General features: G+C 48.2%; 1 protein-coding gene and 2 long non-coding RNA genes across 5 annotated transcripts; 1 reads left to right on the forward strand and 2 right to left on the reverse strand.

Moving 5' to 3' along the window:
- Positions 1-1962: 1962 nt before the first annotated feature.
- Positions 1963-16707, reverse strand: GNA11 (G protein subunit alpha 11). 3 transcript variants are annotated; one of them, XM_027704551.1, is made up of 7 exons: positions 16519-16707; positions 12073-12257; positions 10670-10824; positions 9861-9989; positions 8814-8943; positions 7900-8053; positions 1963-6305 (listed from the first exon to the last, which is right to left on the reverse strand). In XM_027704551.1, exons 1-7 carry the CDS (start codon positions 16652-16654, stop codon positions 6115-6117), a joined length of 1080 nt encoding a protein of 359 aa, XP_027560352.1. In that variant the 5' UTR covers positions 16655-16707; the 3' UTR covers positions 1963-6114. The 3 variants fall into 3 exon arrangements, with proteins under 3 accessions (XP_027560352.1, XP_027560353.1, XP_027560354.1); XM_027704552.1 differs by lacking the exon at positions 16519-16707 and adding an exon at positions 16021-16331; XM_027704553.1 differs by lacking the exon at positions 16519-16707 and adding an exon at positions 15865-15992.
- A 568-nt stretch (positions 16708-17275) lies between these two features.
- On the forward strand, positions 17276-18922 carry LOC113977995. The gene is made up of 3 exons (XR_003537470.1): positions 17276-17695; positions 18441-18562; positions 18883-18922. It is a non-coding gene; the product is annotated as an uncharacterized LOC113977995 (long non-coding RNA).
- A 4645-nt stretch (positions 18923-23567) lies between these two features.
- On the reverse strand, positions 23568-24627 carry LOC113977982. Its single transcript, XR_003537469.1, has 2 exons — positions 23991-24627; positions 23568-23842 (listed from the first exon to the last, which is right to left on the reverse strand). It is a non-coding gene; the product is annotated as an uncharacterized LOC113977982 (long non-coding RNA).
- Positions 24628-24633: the final 6 nt, after the last annotated feature.

Genomic DNA, 24633 nt, shown 5'->3' on the forward strand with positions numbered 1-24633 from the left:
AGACTCCAAATACTTTCCAAACCTTGTCATTTAAAATGCCTAAAAGTCCCCAGGTCACTCACCTAAGAAAAGCTGCAACTGAGCATAGTTATCAATGGGTTTTGCTGTGGATGATGTTGCACAAGGAGAGCACCTTTAGCACATTTCTGCTGGGTTTTCTATGCACAGAGTGCCCTCTTTGGGCTGGCAACAGTGTGTGTTCTTCAAGGTTCTGCCTCTGAACAACTTCTGAACCAATCCAAAAAACTTACCTCTTGCAGTTTGGAAGTACATTCATGGCTAAGCCGAGGAAGGCAACTCCCCTAGGGTTCTTTATATCATTTAATCTGCTCTGAATCAAGGGCTGCAAAGCAGAAAACTCTTTTCCAATCAGGCTGCCAAATGCTTTCCAGAAGAATTCCAAGGTTGCTCTCATCCTGCATCACCTCAACCGTGCAAAGAGCCTGTCAGCTTTCAAAGAATTGCAGATTGAAGGCCTGAGACACTGGGAGGAAGGATACAAACCAGCACAGCAGGACAGACCTGCCTTTTGGGTGCTTTGTGAAAACACCACGTATTTCCATGGCCAGGAGCTACAGATACTCACCCGAGGTGAAGGGAGGAGCAGTTCTGGGAGCAGTGCATAGAAGTGGCCAGGGACAACAAGTAGCAGCACCCAGCTGGGGATGCAGAACAGCCCTGGGCAGCAGCTGCGGTCCCTGCCAAGCCACATCCTCATTCAGTTGGGCAGCTGCATTGTCCAGGAGCTTCCTACAGACCAAATGTGGAGTCTTGCCACACACTCCAGTATGGGAGCCACAAAAACCTCTTCAAAAGCCACGAGTTCTCAACTCGTGGTTATACAGATGTTACAAAATTTGCTTGTAGAGGCTTAAATTCCTGATCAGACTGCATCACAGAAGATAAAGTAACTCAAAGACAACTCTAGTTAACTCAAAGTAACTCAAAGACAACTGGTATGCCTGAGGAGAGCACACAAAAAAGAGGTTGGTTTAGAACAAACCCTCGCTGAAGTCTCAACCTGTTGATGTGATTTAAAAGACCAGCACAACACGTGACCCACGCAGAGCTGAGGACATGAACAGCAAACCAAACATACAGCTTTCAGCCCCTGTGACACACTCCCTGGCTGGTGAGGAGACACAGCCACCAAGAAAAGCAATGTACACTCACCCGTAACTAGAAAACAGCGACAAGGGCCAGTCAGTGCTGTGGCCAACAGACCAGAGCCACCCTCCTGGTGCAAGCCAACACAACATCTCAGGCTGTCCAGTACCTGCAGCTTCACCTGTGTTAAGTGATATTGAGGGGAGTAGAACATCCTCAGTTGCAGGTTCCGAAAACACAGGCACCCTTACATAGAGGAAGTCAGCCAGCTCTGCCCGCTCCCAGCTGATTTAACCTGAAATTCCTGGAGAATGATCCCAGAGAAAAAGAATTAAACTTAACAAACTCCATACTAGGAAATCGCTTTGCCAAAGCTTTCACAATCATCCATCCCTGGACTAAGAGATAATTTTAAGCCACATTTCCTATTTCAGTCCATGTTTCTAATAGACAAGACTGAAAGCAGTTTTAGTCCCACCAACATTCCTGCTGTTGGCAACAGATACCCTGCTTGGAATTGTGCCTGCAATGGGCTGATGCTACAGCAAGAGGTAGCAGCAAATACCAACAACTTTGCTATGCAATTCTACTCCAAAATCCCAGAAAACTTTAAATCAAGATGCCACCATTGCATACCTGCACCCCAGTCAGACACTGTTCACACTTCAGGATTATTGGTACAGTGCATTATACATCGTTACTGCATATTAAAACACCCTTTGTTTCTATGCCTCAGGGTCCTGATTTTCTCAGCAGGAGGCAGAACCTGCTTCCATCAGCTACAGAACTTGCTAAGCCAACCAGGGAGGAGGAGAGGGGGAACGAGAGTGAAGAAACACACGCTCAAACACCACGACTTTTAGGAACAAAATTTATTCCAATTTCAAACAGAGAGTTTATTTCAGGAGAAAGATATGAAAATCAATTTCCATCAGATATTTCTGTAATAAGGGTGTTGCCCAGCAGTCAGAGTGGGATCTTTCCAAGAAACAATCACACTCCTGGACTGGAATGAGACAGTTTGGAGTCTGAATAGATCCTGACACTGGGCATCTTATTCAGAAACTCCTTTACCCTACCCTCTTCCCTCCCCACCCCCCAACACGCACAACAATACATGCATTGCAAATTACAAGGTTTAAAAACAGCATTTTATATAGTATCTTTTTAAATAGGATAATGTTTACATTGTCTTAAATCAGGATCCTATAATATACAAGTATAACCAAATAATTTCCACCACATTGGCACTTGTAAAGAGTCTCTGGCACTACTAAAGAAGGGGCATTGGCACAAACCATACTCTTAAAAAACTGGGTGCTGCATAACACACTTTATCTCTGCTGGACTCTAATGACCTGGGCTCTGTACAGGACAATACAATGGTCAGCACACTCTGGAAGGGTTTTTTTTGTTTTGTTTTTTTTTTTGTTTGTTTATTTTTGTTTAGTTTTTGTTTGTTTTGTGATTTTTTTTGTCGTTGTGGTTTTTTGTTGTTGTTTTTGGTGTTTTTTTGTTTTTTTGTTGTTTTTTTTTTAAACCAATAAAACACATGAAGAAAAACCATAGTTGAACACAAGGCCAACATTGCTAGGAAGCAACAACAAGAGACCAAAGAATCCAACTTGAGGAGAAGGGGAGAGGCAGGAAGGGAAAGAGCTATCTGACACGCAGCAGGAAGGGGCTTTTGCTCACCAGATAGCCAATCCACATGGAATGGTGCAAGGAAACGGGATGGTCCTCTGCTCACTGACTTCAAGTTTCAAACTCGTTCAAAGTATGTTGGTTTCTTCAGCAGAACAAAGATTAAAAGTGCACAAGGAGCAGAAGTTAGCCAGGAGACCACTTCCTCAGACTCTAGGTTCCCTACAAGAACGCAGTTTTACTTCTTTTCTGAAAGTCGATCTGTTGTCTCAACCTGCAGAAAATTCCGACAGGCCTCACTTTCAGAAAAGATGATATAGGCAAATTTGGTCTAAGGTTTGGCACTTTTGCTAGGGCAGGCATTTGCCAGCCAACAGAGACTGGAGCCAGTTCTGCAGGAATGCTTTGCTGGCCAAGCTGGAGGCACACAAGCTAGTATTTACTAAGAAAAGCATGTGCTAACACTGGTATCTTCTCACATATGATACAGTCATAGACAACTCCAGATGATGTGCACGAGTCTGACCCATTCCTACCCCAATTAAGAATGAGGTTTCAGGAACTTGGGGGAGTCACTCTGAAACGCTCTGCCCTCCCCTTCACAATGCTCAGCACATCGAGCCAGTGATCAGGCCAACAGCTACACCAAGCAGGTGCTCCATAAGGTACAGCACATCCCTAAATCTTTGTGCCCATAGCCTCCCACAGTCGCCCATGATGATGCAGAGTCACTCTGCAAGAGACAGATGCCAAGATCCCTCCTCCAGTGCCAGGGCAGCAGCTCTTAAAGAAGGGGAAGGTAGGAAACAAAGACAAAAAGTTTCTGATTCAAGTGGAAGTACCACCATCATTCACCTTGGAAAAAAAAAAAACTTCTGGGAAGTTATTTCCAAGAACCTGTGTATCTCAGTGCCAGGTTCATTGCTGGCAACAGCTGTAGTGTGAACCATTTACAAAAGGATCACAGAAGCGTTAAGAGGCTGGTGCTGCCATCTGCTTCAGAGGGACAGCACTTAGAATACACGAAGATGATTATAAATTCCTCCTTATAGGACAGTTTCTACAAAATGGATCATTTTGACATAAAGATGAAAAAAAAAAAGCAGTAAAATTGATGCAAAGCTGTCTGACACATGGGAATCCCTCTCATTCCTCCCAAGGGTTAAATGCAGTCCAGAGCATGGCTATGAGATGCTATGTTTCCCTCAGCATCACCACTTGGCTAGACTGGCTCTTTAACTGTTTGTCCCATGGCTACTGTTCCAACTTAAGCTCTCTAATCACTTGTAGCAGCGCTTGCCATCTTCTGTAGTGCTCTGAGGAACACAGAGGCTTTACTTGGCTATTCTGGAAATCCAGAGGGATCTATAAATAGAATTATTCAAAATTACGTCCCTCTATATTTTAGTGTTCTAAATCAAAGCATCTTAAGCATCTCAGACAGTTAGATTTACATGTTGTGCAAAACACCGATGTAGTGCTCTGTCTACAAAACAGACAAAATATCAACAGCCCCTTTCAACAGTGCAGCTCATTTAGTCTTTTTCTGCTGGCAGCCTGCTAGCCTTCAATGGGGCAGTCTGGCTGATCCAGAGATTTTGGACCCAATGCTATTTGTTGGAATTGAAACAGAAGCATTAGCGATGGCTAAATGACACATGTCCAGATGTGGGTCAGATCTCCCTGCTTCACACTCACTTCTTGCCTTGCCACTGCACTTCTCTTCCAGGCCAGCAACAGCTCCTCAGCACATCTGTTGACTTGCCTCAGCTCCTTGAAAAAGCTTTCTAATGTGCAAAGGCTTCACATCTTTCTGCTTAGTGGAGATTCAGGTGGCATCTAGAATTCAGAACTATTTCCACTCTGCCTTCCACCTGCACCAGCGAGTGCTGCTGCCTCTCCCCTCCTCTCCTGCTGAGCCAAGTGCACCCAGAGCAGCACTCTCTGGGTTCCACAGCAGCTGTGCTCCAGCCACCACCACTGTAACTCGGTTATCACACCCACCCAGGAGGAAGTGCATGTGCAAGTAAGTCTTCCAAAGAGGAACACAGCAGCATGTGCCACAGGGGAATGCACACACAGGGGAGAGAGAACTGCTGCTCCCTCCAAGAGCTACTCTCACTCTTCTCAAGTAAGAACCCTACCAGTGTCCCGAAGTCTGTCACCCACCAACTCTGGTCCCTTTCTAAAACTCTGCAAGCTGGACAGGAGCGAGGAATTCTTACTAAGTCATTCACACATTGGCACAAAATGCAATAAACAAGGCCTGTTTGCTACTGGCAGCAAGAAAAGACCTAAAGGATGGCACAGGACTAAGATTTTCAATCCAGCCAAAGTCTGATGTTCAAATGCCACAATTACTCAGTGTGCTTTCGGAAACTGCTGCATAGAGAAGTTGCTCATTGATGTCATATACTCTACTCAACAAAACATATTTTCTCTCAGCAAACTGAGCCTTGTGAGCACACAGCCACGCACTTGTGGTGTGGAGGGGGATGCATGTATGTGTGTGAAAAAGAAACAAGAACTAAATAAAATAAAACAAAACAGAACAATTACAGTCAGGCACTTCCCCAGGCTCAGCAGCTATTGCTCCAAGAGCTTCCATCATTTGTAGTCCATGAACAAAATACAGCAACATGTAGCAAACTATGTATAGAACATCAATAATTTAAAAAAAAAAATCACAGTCTCCATATCTTTTATAATTGATAAGAAAAAAATAACTCAGAACATATAAAGAATGGAAAAGTGATGGCTTTTTTTTTTGTTTTGCCATTTTTTTTGCACAACAGTTGGAGAGCAATTGCTCCTCCCCAACATTTCATCACAGTGAACCATGGAGAGTGTCCTGGGGAAGGGAAGGGAAAGGAGGGGGGAAGCAAGCAGATTTAGCAAATTACACCAGAGGCACCCTATAGCACAAGGCAAAGGGACCAGTAGCATTCTGCACTCCCACTGTCCAGTGAATTCATAATCTCAGCTGGAAAGTGATTTTTCTATATATACCATGGGAATGAAAGGGAAAGAAAAAAAACAGTGGCTAAGCAACAAAGGAAAGACCAAGATGAGACTGCCTTAGCTGCTTGGCAAAAATTAAGACATAAGCAAGGTGCTGAAGAAATGAGGCATATCCCCGTTAACTGTGAAATAAAAGCAATTTGTTAAAAATATGAAATCAACTACTCTGTGGACAGAGACATGAGACTCCAGGATAACACTGAGCACTTGCCACTCCACAGATCAGACAATTTGCACTCATTACATCATCAAAAATTAAAACTTTTTTTCCTGTCATATTTAAAATTTCTTTTTTTGTCTTTCTTCACAAAGAAGCCTCTCAAGGGGCAAGAGCAGAGCAGGTCAAACCAGGTTGTACTCCTTCAGGTTGAGCTGTAGGATGGTGTCCTTGACAGCTGCAAAGACGAAACGGATGTTTTCTGTGTCTGTAGCACATGTGAAATGGGAATAGATGATTTTATCACTGTCAGGATTTAAATCCACAAACATCTTGAGGATGAACTCGCGGGCTGCCTGTGCATCCCTCTGTGGGCCTGCAGCAAACAGAGACACCAGTGAATGGATTCATTCCAATGCATTTCCCAGGTTGACCCAGCAGAATAACTGCCAGCCTGCTTTTTCTTATGGGTTACAGAGCTATAAAGAAGAAATTAAGATCATTTATGATATAAAGGTCCGAGGAGCTGGAGCGCCTTACGCTTTTCTGTTATCTAACCAAAACCCAAAGCTGGGCACTTTGCAGACACCAAGGGGTGTGCTTTGGAATCCAGACCTTGGCAAAACCCTGGGTGGGAGCAACGATGCTGCAGAGACACACGAAGCTCTTCCCTGGAGATGGAATGTATATTTCTTCCTAATATACAGGTGGATCTTATAGGCTGAAGGACACAAGTGTATGTTTTGGAAACAAGGGTGATCCTCAGCCAAAAGTGCAGCCTGTCCTAATTGGCTGGTCAACTCACAGGAGCTAAAAACTGGAATTTCTGTCAGCTTTTAATTCATATTGCTGACAGCTCCCAAGAAAATAGTCACCTGCTGTTATTTCTTTCACAGAACTGCTGTTGTCACATTCTGCATGGCAAATATCACCTCTTGAGGGGATGTCTGATGGGCAACCTCCAACTCACAGGCCATGCAGCACCCCTGAAGGAACTACCGGGAAGACTTACAAGAAAAAACAAAAGTACATGACACTCCCTGACGTTGAGATCTGTCTCCAGTTGTTAAGCTCCATTTGAAGCAGGCACTGTCTGGGTGGCAGCTCTTCAGCCATTCCCAGCCTGCTGTAAAAACCTGGTGTTCCCACCAGTGCCCGTGCTGGGGGCACGGAACTCCATATGTAGGAGGACAACTAACAAGGAGCAATTCCATTAGTCTTTTAAAGGATGAAAGCTGTTAGCAAAATGGCAATTCTTCCTTTACCTCATGCTTTTAAAGCATATAATGACAGAATTAATACATGAGAGCCCGGTAAGAAGTGTGTTGCTTGATCTCGTTCTCCACTACCTTTATTTTCAGCCCTGTACAGATGTTACCAGCCAGCTTTAAATGCACTCAAGTGAAAAGCCTGAAATACTATTTTGGCTACAGAGCATTGTTTCAGATGGGAATTTCTCTGTTTCACATAATCTTATTTTCCCACAACAGCAGATGGCATGCTAATAAGAATTTCATGCTGCCTGAGATTTTTCAGCACCATCATTTGAACAACTTGGGTATTTGACCAGTCAGTTTCTCAGAACAAAGACTCAAGTCATCTCTTGACTAGAGGTTAGAAGGTTCAGAATACCAGTAAATTGCCATGTTTATGAAACTAGTTATATGCACAAGCACACAGGGAAGAAAGTTGCTTTCTATAATACTACAATACTTTGCAGTGCATACTGGAGGGGGTAATTCTTCATCTAGGACAGGTTCATTATTTGATCATTCAATCAGATTCCAGTTGTCTATGAATGATTAAGATATTTTTATGATTTTTTTTATTGCTGTAGGCATTCTTCCTCAAATTAAGATGTTTTCTCCATTTCTAGATCCTAATTTTCTATGGAAAACAAGAAAGTTCTAACCAAACCACCTCCACATCTTATTCTAGATATATAATGTACCTCCTTAGAAATCACTCACCATCAAACTCCGGGAAATAGTCAACGAGGTGGGAATACAGGATCTTGTCTTCCAACAAATCTTTCTTGTTGAGAAAGAGGATAACAGAAGAGTTTTGGAACCATGGATAAGTTATAATGGTTCGAAAGAGAGCTTTACTCTCTTCCATCCGGTTCTGAAATAAGAAAAAGAAAGCCTTATTTTCACAAATGAGCACTAAGATGCCTTTCTGCTGCCTGCACACGCACTCAGATCTGTTGTGATTCAGCATCTCAAACACTACACACAGAATACTTTGGCCTTAGGTAGGTTCCAGCTCAAAGTGCATCAATAAATGGAAAGGAAATGCAAAATCTGATGGACTCAAGCTTCGTTTAATTGCCAAGCCATTCGTATCAAAACACTTAAAAGCCATTTTATGCTTTGACAGTCATATGAGAGGACTGGCCAACGATACTTTTAGAACATGGTTTGTCTAGTAGAAAAGGGGTAATTGCTGTTATCTAGTAGCATTCTTTTTATCTATTAGCAAGTGCCAAAATTCAGATTTGCACCTTCAAAGAGCCCAGTCACTACCTAACAAGACAGCAGTCACAACCCAAAGTACCCCAGTGTGGTAAGAGGGACATGATCTGAGAACCTGCCTCCCCCCACAGTGCCTTCCACAGCACACAGGGCTCTGTCACTTCAGAGCATTTTGGTTTTACTGGGGAAGTGGAGATGATGCGAATGCCCTCTGCATTTTCCATTCTCAGGGACATCATGTCCCGTTGAGGCTCATGTTCCCTTTGCAACTGGAAGAACTGAAGGCCAAAACCAACAATACTTGCTAATCCAACCTGGCACCAAACACTTGGGTACCAAGCTCCAAGGAGCCGGGAAGACATTCCAGCTTTCCTTCTACCCTCCTGCAGAGTTCCCATTCTTTGACTTACCTCATTATCCGATTCCACCAGAACTTGGTCATATTCACTAAGTGCTACTAAAAACATGATGGAAGTCACATTTTCAAAGCAATGGATCCACTTCCTTCGTTCTGATCTTTGACCTCCAACATCCACCATTCTAAGGAAGAGAAGTACATACAGTATCACAGAGGTACTGCAGTTCTCTGTCTGAATGCAAAGGACCAGCAAATGATGAGAACAAATGCAGTTCTTTACCACTCCAGTTAACATGTCACAGGGATGTGATAGTATCTGCCTGCTAACAAAACCAGCAAGTTTACAAAATATCCTGTTCCAGAAATACATCAAACTGAAAGAATGGCGAGTGATACCAAACTCAACCTCCTGACACCAGCATTACCATTTTTGTTGCATTCTGCTCTGGTTTGCTAACCATCAGTCCTGAGTCTGAAAAGATGAGGCCTTCAAAACTGTCCTCTGTCAAACGAGCAAACTACTTTTATTTTTTACTAAAAAACCTCCTTGCCTCAAAGCTTCTCAGTGTTGTGCTCTTCACACCAGGCTTGATTGCTGGCTTAAGCCTCTCGTGGCCATCTGTTGCTGCACCAGCACAGACAGCAAGTTTTGGTGTCATCCTGAGAGCACAAGGTAGGCACAGAAAACCATCTCCCAAGGCAGATGTTAGGTGTGACATACAAGAGAGTATTTCTTCCTAGTGGAAGAAATACTGGTGGGTGGCTTCAGCTACCAACACTTCACTCAACTGCCTCACAAGCCACAACTTCAGCCTCAGATGCCAGCAATGCAGTCCTTCCCAGGGAAGGCACCAATTCCTGCAAGATGGTTCACTGGGTTTTAAGCGTCACCGATTCAAAAGCAGGTTCTGTTTTCTGGCAATCAAAACATTGGACTGTCTCCATTAGAGGAGCACCTATCAGCAGATAATCCCACAACACACACATCCACTCAGAGCCTCTCAAACCTGGACACTCTAAAGCAATCCATAACTTATCCTTCCTGAAACCACATCACCGCTCTCTCAGTTCAGCTGTAACATGAATACACCTTCAGTACCTGAAGATAATATTCTCTAGGTCAAAGGGGTACTCTATGATACCAGTTGTAGGAACTCTAACCCGTAGCACATCTTGCTGAGTTGGTAGATATCCTGGGGTGGCAATACGATCCACGTCACTGAGATAGCTACAAGGAGGACAGCGGAAAAAAAAAATACCTTAGGTTGCAGCACATAAACATACAGATGTAAAAACCTGCTACATTTAGTCATTCCCTAGTGTAACAAGAAAGTTAGAAGTCACCTGAATCATTTAAAATATGTGGAAAAGTAACAGTAATTCACAAGCCAGTCCCCTTGGAGGATAAACAGATATACTAAGGACAACTTTATCAACTCTGTACAGCAGTGTGGAAGACAATCTTTACACAGAGAATGTTTAAGTACAGTGGATGCTTTATATTTCAGAATGAAGTCTCTGTAGTGTAGAAACATACATTTATTTACTTATAAAACATCTTCTCTATGTTGCCAAACCTAATGGATTTTTTATTAATAAAGTCTAAGTTACACATCCATGTACACCTGTAGGCCAAAGGACAAACCTGAGGAGAAAGAGCAACACTCCTGCTGCCTGAGAGCCAGGATCAACATAGATGGCAGAAGGTAGGGATTCTGGCCTCAGCTATATCCAGAAGCAGATGTGTGAACAACTGCCTTTAACACCCATCAGAACACCTCATAGCCTCATGAAAAGCAGCACATGGTAAGGAAACAAACTCTAGACTTCAACAAAAAAATTGGACAGGTATAATTCGTTAGACCATCACTCCCACCTACCAGTGCATGCTCGTGATTATATACTTACTATTTAGCTGAGTCAGAAAGCTGATATTCTCTTCTCCTGTCATAACACTCTTGTATTCCAGGGTCGTTCCACAATGTTTTAATTGCACTTACATATGGCTGCTCAAACGTCATGACCTTTTCTACATCCACTTCTCGGATCAGCACTGCATTGGCCTGGAGATTGAAAAGAGAAAGAAAAAAAAGAAAAAGTAAAAAAAACAAAAGTAAAGAAAAAACAAAGCAAACAAAAAAACCCCAACCAACCAAAAAAACCACCACAAACCTGGGGGGTGTGGGATCTGTGTCAGAAGGAGGGGGCACCGGTCATGGCAGGAAATAAAAATTCCCACCCTACAATTGCTAAACAAAGGAAGGGCTACAGTCATTAGCACAGCCTGTGGCATCCGTGAGGTGACTGTCCACATCCAGCTGCTTTCTGAAAGGGGCTTTTGCCAACCCCAGGAAAAACAAAAACCAAAGCCAAGTTATCTGGCTTTATCTTTATCTTATGGTAACTGCACAAGTTATCCTAAGTAAAAGTTGGCAAATTCTACCTATCAGAACCCCTTCACCACGCCCCACGTAAAGCACAGGCAAGGCAAGCTTCTTCACACCCTGCCCATTCTCATCACAGACATAAAAGGTGCACCATCCAGTCCCTCTAAACAGTTAGTCAAAATCAGCTCCAAGATACTGTGTGACAGAAGAGATAAAATACAATTTCACTTCAAAATATTAAGGATACTATGCATGAAAAGAAGCAAACTATGCTAAAAAATCCCTAATTTCCTGGCATACCCTCACTCTCATTGTCCTCCCCCTCAAAAAGCTAAAATAATTTAGACCGGATCTGGCTGAAAAATTAATTCCTGGTCCCAAAATGAGTAAGCCAGACTTTAGCTCAAATAATGTTTCTGTGGTTGAGACCAAAATCCTCCAAGAAAGTTTTGTACCCTTGGTCAGCAGCTATCAGAAAAATGGATGGATTGCAGGAACAGGGATAACTATCAGCACAGGTGTCTTTTGGGTCCAGCACGTATTTTGCCAGCTTCAATTTCCAGTAAGGAAACTGGAAGTTACTGGAAGTAACTCACGCAAAGAAAATGCCAGACACATTTAACAACACTGAATCCTGGAAATGAGTAAAAATACCACCCCTCTTATACCCTACATCATGTGCCAATCCTTCGCTCCCACCACTCACTACGCAGACTAGTGCACCAACCCCCCAAAGTTGCTCTACCCCTTAACACAACTAAGTAAATGGAGTCAGGTATCAAGAAAATGTCGCAAAATGTTTATGGAAAAGAGGTCAGGGAGATTGAGGATGCAAGGCAGAAGGACACAAACAAACAGGAACTCAGAAGTCAAACCCTAGAATCCTCACTGCCTAAAGACGTGCAAAAACTGTGAGACACTTACCTTGTTCTGTTCGTATTTGTACAGAATCTTCAGGGTTTCCATGGCTCTTATCATAGACTGCATGGCAGTGAAGATGTTTTGGTACACCAGCTTGGTGAAGCCTTTTTTGTCCTCTTCAGAGTAGCCTGAGCCATGAATTATACGCATTTGCTTAATGAATGTGCTTTTCCCACTCTCCCCAGTGCCTAGAGAATGCAAGAGAGTGCATTAGGAGCCATCACAAGCAAGGATCCCAACAGAAGAACGCAGGCACTTCATACCCCAAAGTTCCTATTACTATAACCAAGCACACACTACTCCCAGCCACTTTTTTTTGTTGCTTTCCAGAACGGTAAAAAGACAGTCTGGGTAGGGCTGCTCATCCCCACTACGAACCTGACAGCATGGAAGCTTGTCCTTTACAGAAGCCCTCAAAAGCAGCCCTGGTACTTATTCCAAATCTCATGTTACAGCCACTCCCACACGTTCTGCGTCAAGAGGCCCTTGTCCGTCACACCTGACCTATTCCCAGATACTCCAGCAAGATGCTACAACCACGGCACCAGCCAGGAAGAGCCTGGGCATGCTCTTCAGCTAGCAAAGCACTACAGACCCAGATGACAGCGAGTGCCAGGGGAAGCCCAACTGCACAGCAGAAGAGTGAATTTCCTTTTGCTGTAACTTGGCACAGAATGCTCTTTACCTGATAGACTACATGTCTTTTCATAGGAAAGAACTGAACACAACAGAAAAAAACCCAACTCTAAAGGAGAACGGAGCTCAAGAAACTATTTGCTTATCCATCTGACACAAACAACTTAATCAGCGTGTCTGCCTCATATCCCAAACTACTGTGCAAACGTAAAGTTTGCTCCCAAGGACAGAAACAACAATCCCGATTGTGACCCAGTGCATCTGATCCAGCTCACAGCCCTTGAGGACGAGAGAGTTAAAGATGGTGGCTGACAGGAGAGCAGAGTAGGCCACTGCTCAGAGCTGCCGGTGCTGTGCTGGGGTCCCCAGGGATCCCCTCGGCTGCAGCCTGCTCAGCAAGGCCTCCGCTTCCTCCTGACACAGGTTCACTGTGGGGCCTCGGAGCAGATGGGAGGGCAGGACACAGCATGTGCATTACACAGTCCAGCCCTTCCAACGCCGGCTTCCTGCACTGTCACTTGGGCAGGTCCTTCCACTCCTACATTTATGGCCCCGGAAAAGTGCCATTTAACATGTGAAGTCCAACAGGTGATATAAAAGGACAGTGGGAACTTTTCTAGCACAGTAAGTACACCATCAGACAGTACCCACACAGTTACACGGCCCTGTGACATTCACAATTCAACTGGTGTTGTGGGAAGTTCCCTGCAACATCTGCTCCATGCACACACAGTCCTTTGTGGAGGGGACACATGGGCCAAGGACTCCCTTACCTCCACACTTCACCCCATGAGCAACAGCCTAAGGGGATACCACTGACATTTCTGTTGAGTGCTTTTGTTCAACCTTCTAAAAGTTGCTATCAATGTGCAGGATACACAGAAAAAACAGTGCTCTAACACAGTAGCCCGGCTCACTTGGCTACTGAGAGCAAAAACTCAACTGTATCCCATCAATGACAAGTCCTTTTGATCTGCAGTTAAAAATAAGGACGCTTGCAGAGCCCTGGTTCTCACCACAGGCACCACCAGGTACTTCTCACATCAGGGGAGAGATGGATTCAGACTGGATCTCATTCATCCCTGTACACAGCTACTACTCACATGTAGATTCTCAGTTACATGTTTATCCTGGTGGGCTAAAAGGAAAACAAACAAATAAATATGCTCAGATAAAAGCAGCAAGCACCTAACTAGAAGCAGAATGTTTGAAATAAACAGCAAGAACTGACAGAAATCATGTCAGCATAGTCAGGAATTATGTCAGCATAGCCAGAAATTAACATTGGAAATACTATTAATATGGAGCAAACTATCTCCATCTCAAACAGAAAGGTATACCCTAAGTGGGGGAAAATTTGGAAACTGAAATCTTTTCTGGTTTCTCTCACCGTGGTGAGAAATACTTCCTTGTCTTTTACCACAGTGACCAAAACTGAAAGGGGAAAAAAAGAAAACCAAAACAAAATGGTAGTGCTTTGAAGCATTTCAACAACGAAACCATAAGAGAAACCTCAGCACCAGACCTTTGCTTGCTTCAGAACTTATAGAGAGTTCAAACACAGACTCTTCCTGTCACTCCATCATCCTCCCTTTTTTGGTTCAGGGGTTGTTTTTGTTGGGGGGGGAGGCGGGTTGGTTGTTATTGTTTGTTTTGATTTTTTTAAAAAGGTGCCTCTTGCTTTCCCCAAGGCCACTGACAATGCAGCACAGCACTACACCAGCAGGTTACAAGCTCTAGCAGGCAAGATCTACAGCTGTAAGGGCACAAACCCCCTTTTAATATGACAACGTTGGGAAAGGAGATAATCTGAATTCACTGTTTCTTCTATCAACACGTGAAAGCAGCAGAGTTTACAATAACTTACTAATGATCCCCAAGTACCTCACAGGCACTTGTAAATACATTACTCAGTCAACAGTATCCCATGCTTAATCACAAGCAATTTTTGTACAAAATATTCTCCTCACCCAGTAAAATCACAAATGACTACCTTATACCAGAGGGCAATGTCCAACACCTTGAATTTCTTATTACCAGGTTCATCACTGATTAGCACTGTTATTCAGGCCAATTTTCTGTTTTAGGCTTTAGCAAAGTAACTGTCATTAGACGAAGTGAAAAGAAAAATTTAACATGATTTCTACAAGGTGAAAACTCCTTCTATACACTCAAAAGCTTGGAGATTTGGGAAAGCCCTCTTACTAATTCAATCATTAATACTTGTGAATGTTAGAACTCCACATGACAGGAGCAACACAGAAGAAATCCCTGCAAGCAGCAGTTATACCAAGGAGAGAAAACACGTTGCCTGCCTCAGTTGAAAGTGGGTAATGTGCTGTATGCAGTGAAAAGCATCCAGCAAACACGGTCTACCACTAGGAATGTTGCTTATCCAATAATAACCACCTCATGTAATTTATTTTTTTTATTTGACACTGAATCTTACTTAGCTGTACCTTTCAGAAAAGCAGAAAGGATTCTCAAGCAATCTGAATTATTTCTAAAGTGAAATCTTTAGATCCAGTGGGATCTTCTTAACCCAGATCTATTCTATAGTGCCAGCCTATTTTGAAACAGCTGCTTCTGTGGAACTGTTTTAGGGAAGCATGAGAGAGACACCCTCCCTCATCTACAAGCCTTACAGAAACTGTCACAGCATCTCTGAAGAGCAGAAACGTCAAGCCCTCGATTTTACTTTTCACCTGAAGAACAGGAACACATCAGTTATGACAGATTTGCAGTGAGAAGGACAACCGTGGCCTTCACTGAACAGTTATCACCAGGCACCACTGGAGCCCTTCAAAGGGCTGGGCATACACAGCCCCCCCTCACTTCTGCAAAGTGCTACCTTTGTTTTCACAAGGGTCAGCTTCATTTGTACCTTAATGGCTTGTCAACAGACCCCAAGTGAATAAACTCAATCCATCAGATCTGCTTCAGATTTCAGCTTAAGGTGACACAGTATTTAAGCTACAAAGCAGAATACATTTAAGACACAAGCAATGATAAGTCACAGTACCCATGAAAACTGTAAGTTAAGTTTAAATCTGGGGGCTACCTAGACATGAACATCAAACTCCCTGCTGAAGAAGATGTACATGCCTGCAATCTTCACTGGCTGCTCTGGCAACTGATTACCCATCCCTATACACTCACCTAAACACAGCAGTTTTCCATCTGCACAGACAACACTACTACGTTTCCATATGAAGACCTAGATTCTTATGGCTGCACAGCTGATCTCTTCCTTTGAGGGCAATGCTAAACTCTACAGACATTTCCTCATCAAACACACAACTCCTGCATTCTTACTGCCTCCTGCCACTTCAGAACCACTACACCACGCTGCCAGCCCTGCCGCTCTCCCAGGGCTGTACAAGTGGAACTCTGTGGCTTAGGAGCCGGAGGCCAATTTTTCACTCAAGGCCCAGGATTTCACCGACAATACTGGAAACCATCAACTCCATCAGCAAATTTTCACATGCCAGCGAAGGCCAGCACGCCCCGAGAACCGCTTCCTCGAGACGAATTTCACGCGTGTGTGTGCGTGCCCGCCTTCGGAACCAGGAATTTCAGCTACTTAGTTCCTGCTTATGTCAAAACCCATTTTGACAGCGAACGCATCACAAAATCAAACAAAGGGCAGCCAATGAGGCGGCCGCCCCGCACGGCTCGGGAGCGGCCCCGAGCGCCGGGCTGAGGCGGTGATGGCTCCCGCCGCTTACCCGCCACACCCGCTCCCCGCCTGGCCCGGCCACCCGGACCTGCCGAGCCCCGGGCCAGGCCCTGCGGCGGCCCCGCGCTCCTCACCCAGCAGCAGCAGCTTCAGCTCGCGGCGGGCGTCGCGCTTGTCCCTCCGCAGCTGCTTCTCGATCTCGGCGTTGATGCGCTTCGACTCCTTCACCTCGTCGCTCAGGCAACAGGCCATCATGGACTCCAGAGTCATGGTCGCGCCGCGGCCGGGACGCCCCCGCCCACCCCCCACCCCCCCGGCACCGACCACCGTCCTCCGCACGGCCGGGAGCCCGGCCCGGCCCGGCCCGGCCCCGCGCCCTCTTCCCTCCCCACCCTCCCTCCCTGCGCGGCGCCGGCCCGGCCCGGGCTCGTCCCGGCCCCGAGTGCTGCGGCCGGGCCCAGCGCCACTGCCGCCACTGCCACCGCCGCCGCCGCCGCCCCCGCGCCGCTCCCGCCCGGCTGCGCCGCCGCTCCCTCCGCACGGCCCCGCCGAGACACCGCCGAGCCGGCGCAACCCAACCCGCTGCCGCTGAAAACAAGCGCTGACTGACAGCGGTCGGCGCCAATGGGCGAGCGCGGCGCGCGGCGGGGCGGGCCCCGGCCGGCGGGACGTGGCGCCGCGGCCAATGGGAGCGCGGGTTTGGTTGGCCGAGCGCGGGGAGGGGAGGGCGCTTGGACGAGAGTTCCCAGAGCGGGGCGGGGCCGCTGGGCATTGTGGGAAGGTGGCGGACCGGGGGCTTTATGGTGGGGCGAGCAGGGCCGGGGCGCTCCCGTGACCGCAGAGCCGCTGCCACCCCCCGCCCTCCACGGGCCCATGGCCGGACCCCACCGGGCCTGTAGGGCCTTGGCGGCCGGTGGTGCGACGGCGCAGGGCGGGCCCGGGCCCCGGACGATGCGGCTCCTCCCGCACCGCGCGGGGCATCCGTGGGTGCCCGAGGCCAGGCAGGCCCGACCCTGAGTGGGAAGGACCCGTCTCAGCCATAGGCCCGCGGACCCGGCCAGCCTGGCCGCCTACAGCTGCGGCAGCCCTCGGTGCAAAGGAGGAGAACGCTGAGGCCCTGCGGTGCCAGCCCAGCTCTCCCAAGCTGTGGCTGCTGCTGTCCCCTGACCACGAACCACTAGAGCCTGACGAGGACAGAGCCTGTCAGGGTGAGCTCTGTGGGTGCCACCTCAGAGGCCTTCCTCACTCTGTGTCTCTCCCCACAGGGGGTCTCAGCGCTGGCTTTAACCCAGGTTTCCTCATTACTTCCCAGTAGGTCCTTGTTGACCTGTACCAGGTGCTCCAGCTGGCAGCCTGATACATCCCCTCCATGCCACATCCTTACATTCATCCTTCTGCTGCCTGTGCAGCTTTATCTGTCAGAGCAGCTCTCTGGGTACCTGCCTCTGGATTCCCCATATGCACACCCCTCTTGCAAGCACCTGTGGCTGCACACCCATTGCCCTCCTTGCATGGCTGCCCAGGTCCCCCTGGCTCCATTTAAACCTGGTGCCAGTGTGCCCCAGCCAGCCATGTGCTCTCCACATAACCCTCCGTACAGAAAGATAGAACACTTGAAAATCAGAAGATTCTTTTTACCATGGCCAAAACACGCAGCAGCAGGTGCTGCCAAAATCTACATGCTGCAGCTCCCATCTTCCTTTTAGACAGATGCCAGGGCTCCAGCTGTTGCAAACTGTACTGGGATGGCTGGGTACCCTGATGCAGCAGGGTCCCCTCCATCCCAGTCCAATGGATCTGTAAGTGCTGTAGTACGTGCCTTTTGTTTCACATCTTTCCTCCCACAAGGAGGGGAGTAGGCAAAGCAAGACCTCTGCATATTCCATGCGGCAAGATAAACAGATACACCCTTAACTTTCCAAAGGAGAAGTCTCTTCCCACCTTTCTCTCCCCCTGCTTGTCATGCTTTCTCTTACTCCATCTGGTGTTGTTTCTTTGTCTGACTTTAAACTAACTGAACCACTCAGTTTTCCAAGTCTCTGTCTTCTCTTTGCAGGTGCTTCTGCTGGTATTTTGGAGTTCTTACAGACACCCAACACCACCCATTCTGTCTGTATTCATGTTCCCACACCTCCTGGGCTGGGCTCACTCACCTTCCCACATCTACTCTGCCTATGGGTCTGTATCTAACCAGTCTTTTTGAAGGTCCAAAAAAGCATGATAGAGCTGTTATGTACCTGTCTTCATTGTTACCTGCCTGGCTTATTCCGTGGTTTGCCAGTCCCTACCTTGTGAGACAGAAACACGAGATACACACAAACAACAGGTTCTGTTTTCCACTTAAATTCCACCTGCTCCTCTTATGTCTGTGCTATTCTCATGAGCTCTTTGCCTCAATTAAAAGGAGATTCTAACCTTTTCCTTATAAGTGGTTTATCCATAGTTTGGCCTTTCACAGCATCAATACCTCCTATTCTTATGTTCTCTTTCTCTTCCAGGTGCCCCACAGCTGAGAGGACTGGTACTCTCTCAACACTGATCTCTGGCTAAGGAGGTGGAGTCATTTTGCTTTGGCAAAATTATTCTACTGACAGAAGTGCTCAGGACGGGCAAGGTGCAGACACACCATGCTGGGCAGCACTGCAGACATTTCAAAGTACCATTCCTTTTTTTCATTCTGGCCCCATTTCTTAGGTGTTTGTGAGTTCCAGATGCTTGGGAGCAGAGGGGAGCAGGCGTTGCCAGCAGGTCAGGGAGGTGATTCTGCCCCACTCCTCAGCCTTGGTGAGGCATCACCTGCAGCACTGGGTCCAGTTTTGGGCTCCTCAGGACAAAATAGACACAGAGCTCCTGGAGTGGGTCCAGCAGAGGCTGCAAAGATGGTGAGGGGAGTGGAGCATCTCTGTTATAAGGACAGGCTGAGGGAGCTGGGCCTGTTCAGCCTGGAGAACACCAAGAGGGGATCATATCAAAGTCCATAAGTATCTGAAGGGAGAGTATCAAGAGGGTGGACCAGGCTCTGCTCAGTGGTACTGAGCAATAGGACAGTGGGCAGAAACTGATGCACAGGAAGTTCCACCTGAACACGAGGAAGAACTTCTTTACTGTGTGGGTGACCAAGCACTGGAATGGGTTACCCGGAAGGGTTACAGAGTCTCCTTCTCTGGAGATATTCAAAGGAGGAATGTGTCTGGACACAATCCTGAGTAACATGCTCAGGGCACCCAGCCTGAGCAGGGAGGTTGAACCAGATGAGCTCCACCGGTCCCTTCCAACCTGGTCTGTTCTGTGATTCTGTGTCCAGGGTGTGGCAGCTGCCCCATCCCAAGGAGCGGGATGGGAGTTGGGGAATCACACACAGGCCCTGGTAGCTCACCCTCAGGAGTCTGGAGGAAAGACCAAGGCTCAGAGCGCACAGCAACGTCAAAACAAAGCGGGGAGCATCACCAGGGAGCGGAGGGGAGGAGGAGGAAGCAGAGGAGTGCTCTGCCAGCGATGAGAACGAGAGAGCACAGGCAGCGCGGGTGCTGCTGCCACCAAGCCTTTGCCCAGCGGACATTCCAGCCTCGCGGCTGAACCGTTTGGGGTCAGACCCGCGGCGAACCCGGGCCCCCCGAACAGCCCTTGGGGCCCCGTGGGGGCCGCTCCTGCTCCCTGCCGAGGTGCGGGGCGGGGGCGCGGCCGGGCCCGGGCAGAGCAGCGGCAGCGCAGGGGGACGGGCACTGGGTCCCCCTGCACGCGGGGTCAGGCATCACCCACTGCTCTCTGGTTGCTGATGGGGACCGGGGACCGAGCCTGCAGAGCAGGTGACAAATGTTTCAGCCTCCCCCAAAATTAGTTTTACAAGATCTTCAATTGTCTGTCACAGGAAGATGCCACAAAGAGATTTGAGTTCTCTGAAAAGTAGGGGAAAGGCACTGAGATCAAACACGCTGACAAATACAGCCTGTGACAGCAATTGCTGGATTAGTTTTTTTAAACCTTGTGTTTCACATCTGGTTTGTCATGCTGTTGTAGGTGGGCTCGGCGCGCAGTAAACTAGGATAACAAACCTACATTTTCCATGATCCTTTCATCCCCTAGGATCCCAAAGCACATCATTTAATTGCACTCAACCTGCACACAGATTTCATAAATAAAGAAATGATGAATTAGCATAGCTGCTGCAGCATTCACATGAGTTACTAAGACACAATCTCCTTGTGCAATCAATCCAGCCTCATGCTTCAGTGTTTGTCATAAATTGAGGTCAGGAAGAAATGTTCTCCCTACCTGGAGGAGCGCTGCTGAACTAGCCAAGTACAGAAAGACTCTCAAGGGTGTAGTAATCTGCCTTCCCTGTGCAAATCTCAGAAATTGTGGCAAATATTCATTTGATGAAGCTCCCATGCAGTAGATGGACACTGGTCCTGTACAGGAGCAGGAGGAATGTTGGTGCAGGGTGGCCAGGAGAGATTACCTGCCTCACACGAGGCAGGAGGAAAGCCTGAATGATCCCTTTGACCTTAAAATTGCTATCTCGTTCCTCCCTTTGTCCCTCAAGGGAACGAGATGAGAGAGGTGAGATTCCTTGCCATGCCCACGGCACAAGTGGGCCTGGTCAAGAAGCCACTCCTTTGCCCATTCCAGCCCCTGTGGATCACTCCCACCGTCAGACTCAGTCTGGGCCTCATATGCAGAGGGATTCACATGCTGCTTCTGGAAAATAATTGTCCAAGGAACCTCCTCATGGCCAAAGGGACAGTGGATTCCCCTGGACCTCCCGACCATGTTATAGCTCCAAATTTCCTGCTTATCTCCCACCAAATGCCTCAGGGCCACCACCCAGAGCTAAGTCCTTCTCTGGAGCTTGATACTGACCCAGCCCTGTCCAGGGAGCATGCAGATTCAGGCATCCTTGCTATGTGCTTCCTAATCACAGCTCAGCTGCAAAATCCCTTTTCTACTTCCTGCAAGGAGTGTGAACTGTTCCTTGCACTTTGGCTGGTAAAAAGGATAATTACCCCTAATCAGTCTGCAGCAAAAACATAGGCCACAGCAGAAGGGAGGGGTGGGGGTCAGCCACCATGAGAAATGGAACCCAATTATTTCAAATCACTGATAAAGTGGGATCACAAAAGGTAGAAACGTTTTACCAGCTGTAAAAAGCCTGCCCAGACCAAGGCTTTTCTTGGAGAAAGGCCCTTTCTGCCTACGAGCCATTCCTGGCTGTGCACATCCAGGGGCTGTTTCCCATTTTTCTTCTTGGTGTGGGTGGGGAATTTGGGCCAGTGCTGGGCAGTGACGGGGGGCGAGGGGCAGCTCTGTTGAATGGCACCTGTGCACTGCTGGTGCCATGTTCGTGGGGCGGGCAGTGCTGGCTGCCATAGGTCCTCCTCACCTCCCTGCGAGCCTGTGCTGCCCGTGCAGCCCCAGTGCTCATCGCAGCTCTTTGCTGCTGGGGGGAGACCTGTGTGGCTCATAATGGCAGCAGGAGAGTTGGGAGGTGGTGAGGGAGAGGAGGAAACAGCCCCTTATGTGAAAAATACTGCAGAGGCAGATCGCTTGTAAATCACTCCCAGACCTGCCCAGCCCTTGCCTCATGTCTGGCTGATTGTATTATGCTCTCTGGAAAAAGTTTAATATAAAAAGCCAATAATCCCCATGATAAGGGACAGCGTGGCCTCAGATCCCACCAGCACTGACCTGGATGTGGCAGGGGGCCTTCCTCCCCAGCCCAGCCAGGCAGCATGGAACTGGCAGGGTTGCCGGTGGGCAGGAACTGCAGGCCAGAGCCAAACTGCAGGGCTGGGCAAAGCAGAAGCCAGCCCCATTGCTGGCAAAGAGGGGCTGGGGAAGCAGGGAGGGAGGAAGGGAGAAGTCTGTGAGCCCCAGTAGCATGGCATGGGGCCAGCTGTGGCTAATAGCCCACAAGCTGCCAACCACTGTGCCTTATAAAATACCTCAGACGTCTGAATATGGGGAGCCTACATTTTCATTGTAAAGACAGCATGGATTTCACCTTGTGTCCAGAGCTTCAGAGAAGAAAATGTCTGTACAACCTCTCTCCTTGAATCAGTGCTGGAGTGGAATATAATATCTGAATAATTTACAAAGGCTCTTCATTATACAGATTTATTTTTGGCAGATTTGTTAGACTGCTCCTTTTAGGAACGAATAGGAAGTTTCTTTGGTTCCATTAGGACATCCCTGTACAAATCCTTCTGGCTGGGACCAGGGACTGGGACGGCTTATTGCTCCATTAGCAATGCAAAATATAAACTCCTGGTCCTTGGGTAACCAGGCTCCAGTCCAGTGGCCAGATGAGTAAGGATGTCCCTAAACCTGCCATCTCACAGGAAGTGGGAGCAATGGCAAGATCTTCCCTCTGTGGACAGGAGACCAGTATGGAGGCACAGGAGAGGTCTGGTCCTGCACCAGCTCCAAGCAGGAAGTTGCTCCTGCTTTCCAGCCAGACTGTATTGACCCCCACTGACACACATAGGCTACTGCCTGGGCAAGGCTAGAATTCCCCCTTCTTCAGATGCAGATGCATTCCCGGCTGGAAATAGGCCCATTAAAAAGTCATTTACCAGGCACAAGCGAGTTTGTGTTCCCCTGGATTGGGATTTGCCAAGATTATACCATAAATCAGTGTGTTTCCTGGAAGAATGTAAGGAGGGGGAAAAAAAAAAGATAAAATGGAACATTTTGTAGCCAACAGAAAAGCCAATAAAGGAGCATTTCATTTCCCGCTTGGAATGGAGCAACTGCAAGCTGCTGCAAGGGGAGGGATGGCAGTGCAGGGCAGTGTGAGCAGGGCACCCGTGCCTGCTCCAGGATGGGGGAAGAGGACAACAATGACCCGGTCTGGTCTCCTGCACACCCTGACTACAAACTGCATCTCTCTGCCACTGAACAGAGCCTGAACTGGGGTGGCTCAGTTTCTCTACATGTAAAATGGGGGAGCAGGAGGCCAGCCCGCTGGGGGAAGACTGTCTGCCCTGTTTTCCGACCTTTATTCTGTCGGAACACAAAGCCTGCCTGCACTATTAATAATCCTTGGCATGAAGCTGTCACAGTTTCCACTAATATGGAGATGCTGAAGTGAAAAAGCTACTGCACAACATGCAGGAGGTGTCACAATAACTCAGCTGCTATATTGTTCTCTTTAAAAATAAATACCACAACAGGCCAGCCCACATTGCTGGAGTCATGACGTGTAGGGTTTTATTTTTAATCAAAAAATTTACTGATTTTTAAAGATAGACACAGAGCAGCATCTGAAAGTGATGAAAGTTCCCTGTGCACTCTCACACACCAGCTGTGTTCCTGCCTGTTATTCTCCGGATGGTTTCCAAGGACCTGATCCCGCCTCAGCACAGGCACATTTGTGTGTGTGGCTTTTCAAGTGGCCCCATGGCAACCAAGTCCTTCCAGAAATAAAGGTTGTGGTTGAATTCCCCACCTCACTGCTCTCTGTGGGGAGACAGCTGATCCCCCAGGACACAAATTGCAGGGTCCACTCCTCAGGCAGCAGATTTAGGACCAAACTTTGCATCCAGAGCAGAATACTCTGTTGTTTGGAGACAGGAGGTTTGTCTGGGGTCAGTTGCAGGTGAATTACCTTTCCTTCGCCTTCCTTCATGCTCAGCAAAGGCATTTCGCGCTGAAATAAAGCAAAACGAACCCCTGAGTAAAAAATACCCCGCCTGTTCTGCTCGGGGAAGGACGTCAAATGAGCTGCGAAGGGCGAGGAGCTTCATTGCCCGGCAAGGGCCCGTCTAGAGTCCTCGACCTGCTGCCGGGACAACCGGGCCCCGGGCCTGCCCCGCGAGCTCCGCGACCTGGCCCGGGCCAACGCCGCGGCCTCCGCCGGGCTGGGCTCGGGGCTCGGGGCTCGGGTCCTGCCTCAGCCGCGGCGGCGAGGAGAGGCCCGGGGAACGGGCCGCGACACCGGGAGGGTGCGGTGGGCTGGGCAGTCCCGACCGGGGCGCGGGGAGGAGACGCCGGCAGGGAGAGGCCCGTCCCGACCGCCGCGGGCAGGGCACGGACCGGCCCCAGGCCGGTGTCCGCGGCCACCGACGCCGCGCGGCGGGGGCGGGGACCGGCGGGGGCGGAGGCGGCCGTGGGCCCGCCCGGCCCGGGGAGGCGGTGGCGGCGGTGGCAGGTGGTGCCGAGCAGCCGCAGGACGGAGCCGGAGCCGCAGCCGCCATTAGACAATAGGCGCCGGCGGCGGGAGCGGCGCGGGGCGAGCGGCGCGGCCGGGG

Source organism: Neopelma chrysocephalum, unplaced genomic scaffold, assembly GCF_003984885.1.
Source record: "Neopelma chrysocephalum unplaced genomic scaffold, ASM398488v2 Primary Assembly neopelma1_283, whole genome shotgun sequence".
Classification (NCBI taxonomy): Eukaryota; Metazoa; Chordata; class Aves; order Passeriformes; family Pipridae; genus Neopelma; species Neopelma chrysocephalum.

Bases quoted from the DNA above. Each gene is read 5' to 3' on its own strand.
- GNA11 (XM_027704551.1), bottom strand. From the start codon at position 16,654: ATGACTCTGGAGTCCATGATGGCCTGTTGCCTGAGCGACGAGGTGAAG. The intron at 9,990-10,669 runs GTAAGTATATAA...TCCTCCTTGTAG, and splicing joins CTTTCTGACTCAGCTAAATA to CTATCTCAGTGACGTGGATC. The intron at 8,944-9,860 runs GTACTGAAGGTG...TCTCTTCCTTAG, and splicing joins CTAGAGAATATTATCTTCAG to AATGGTGGATGTTGGAGGTC.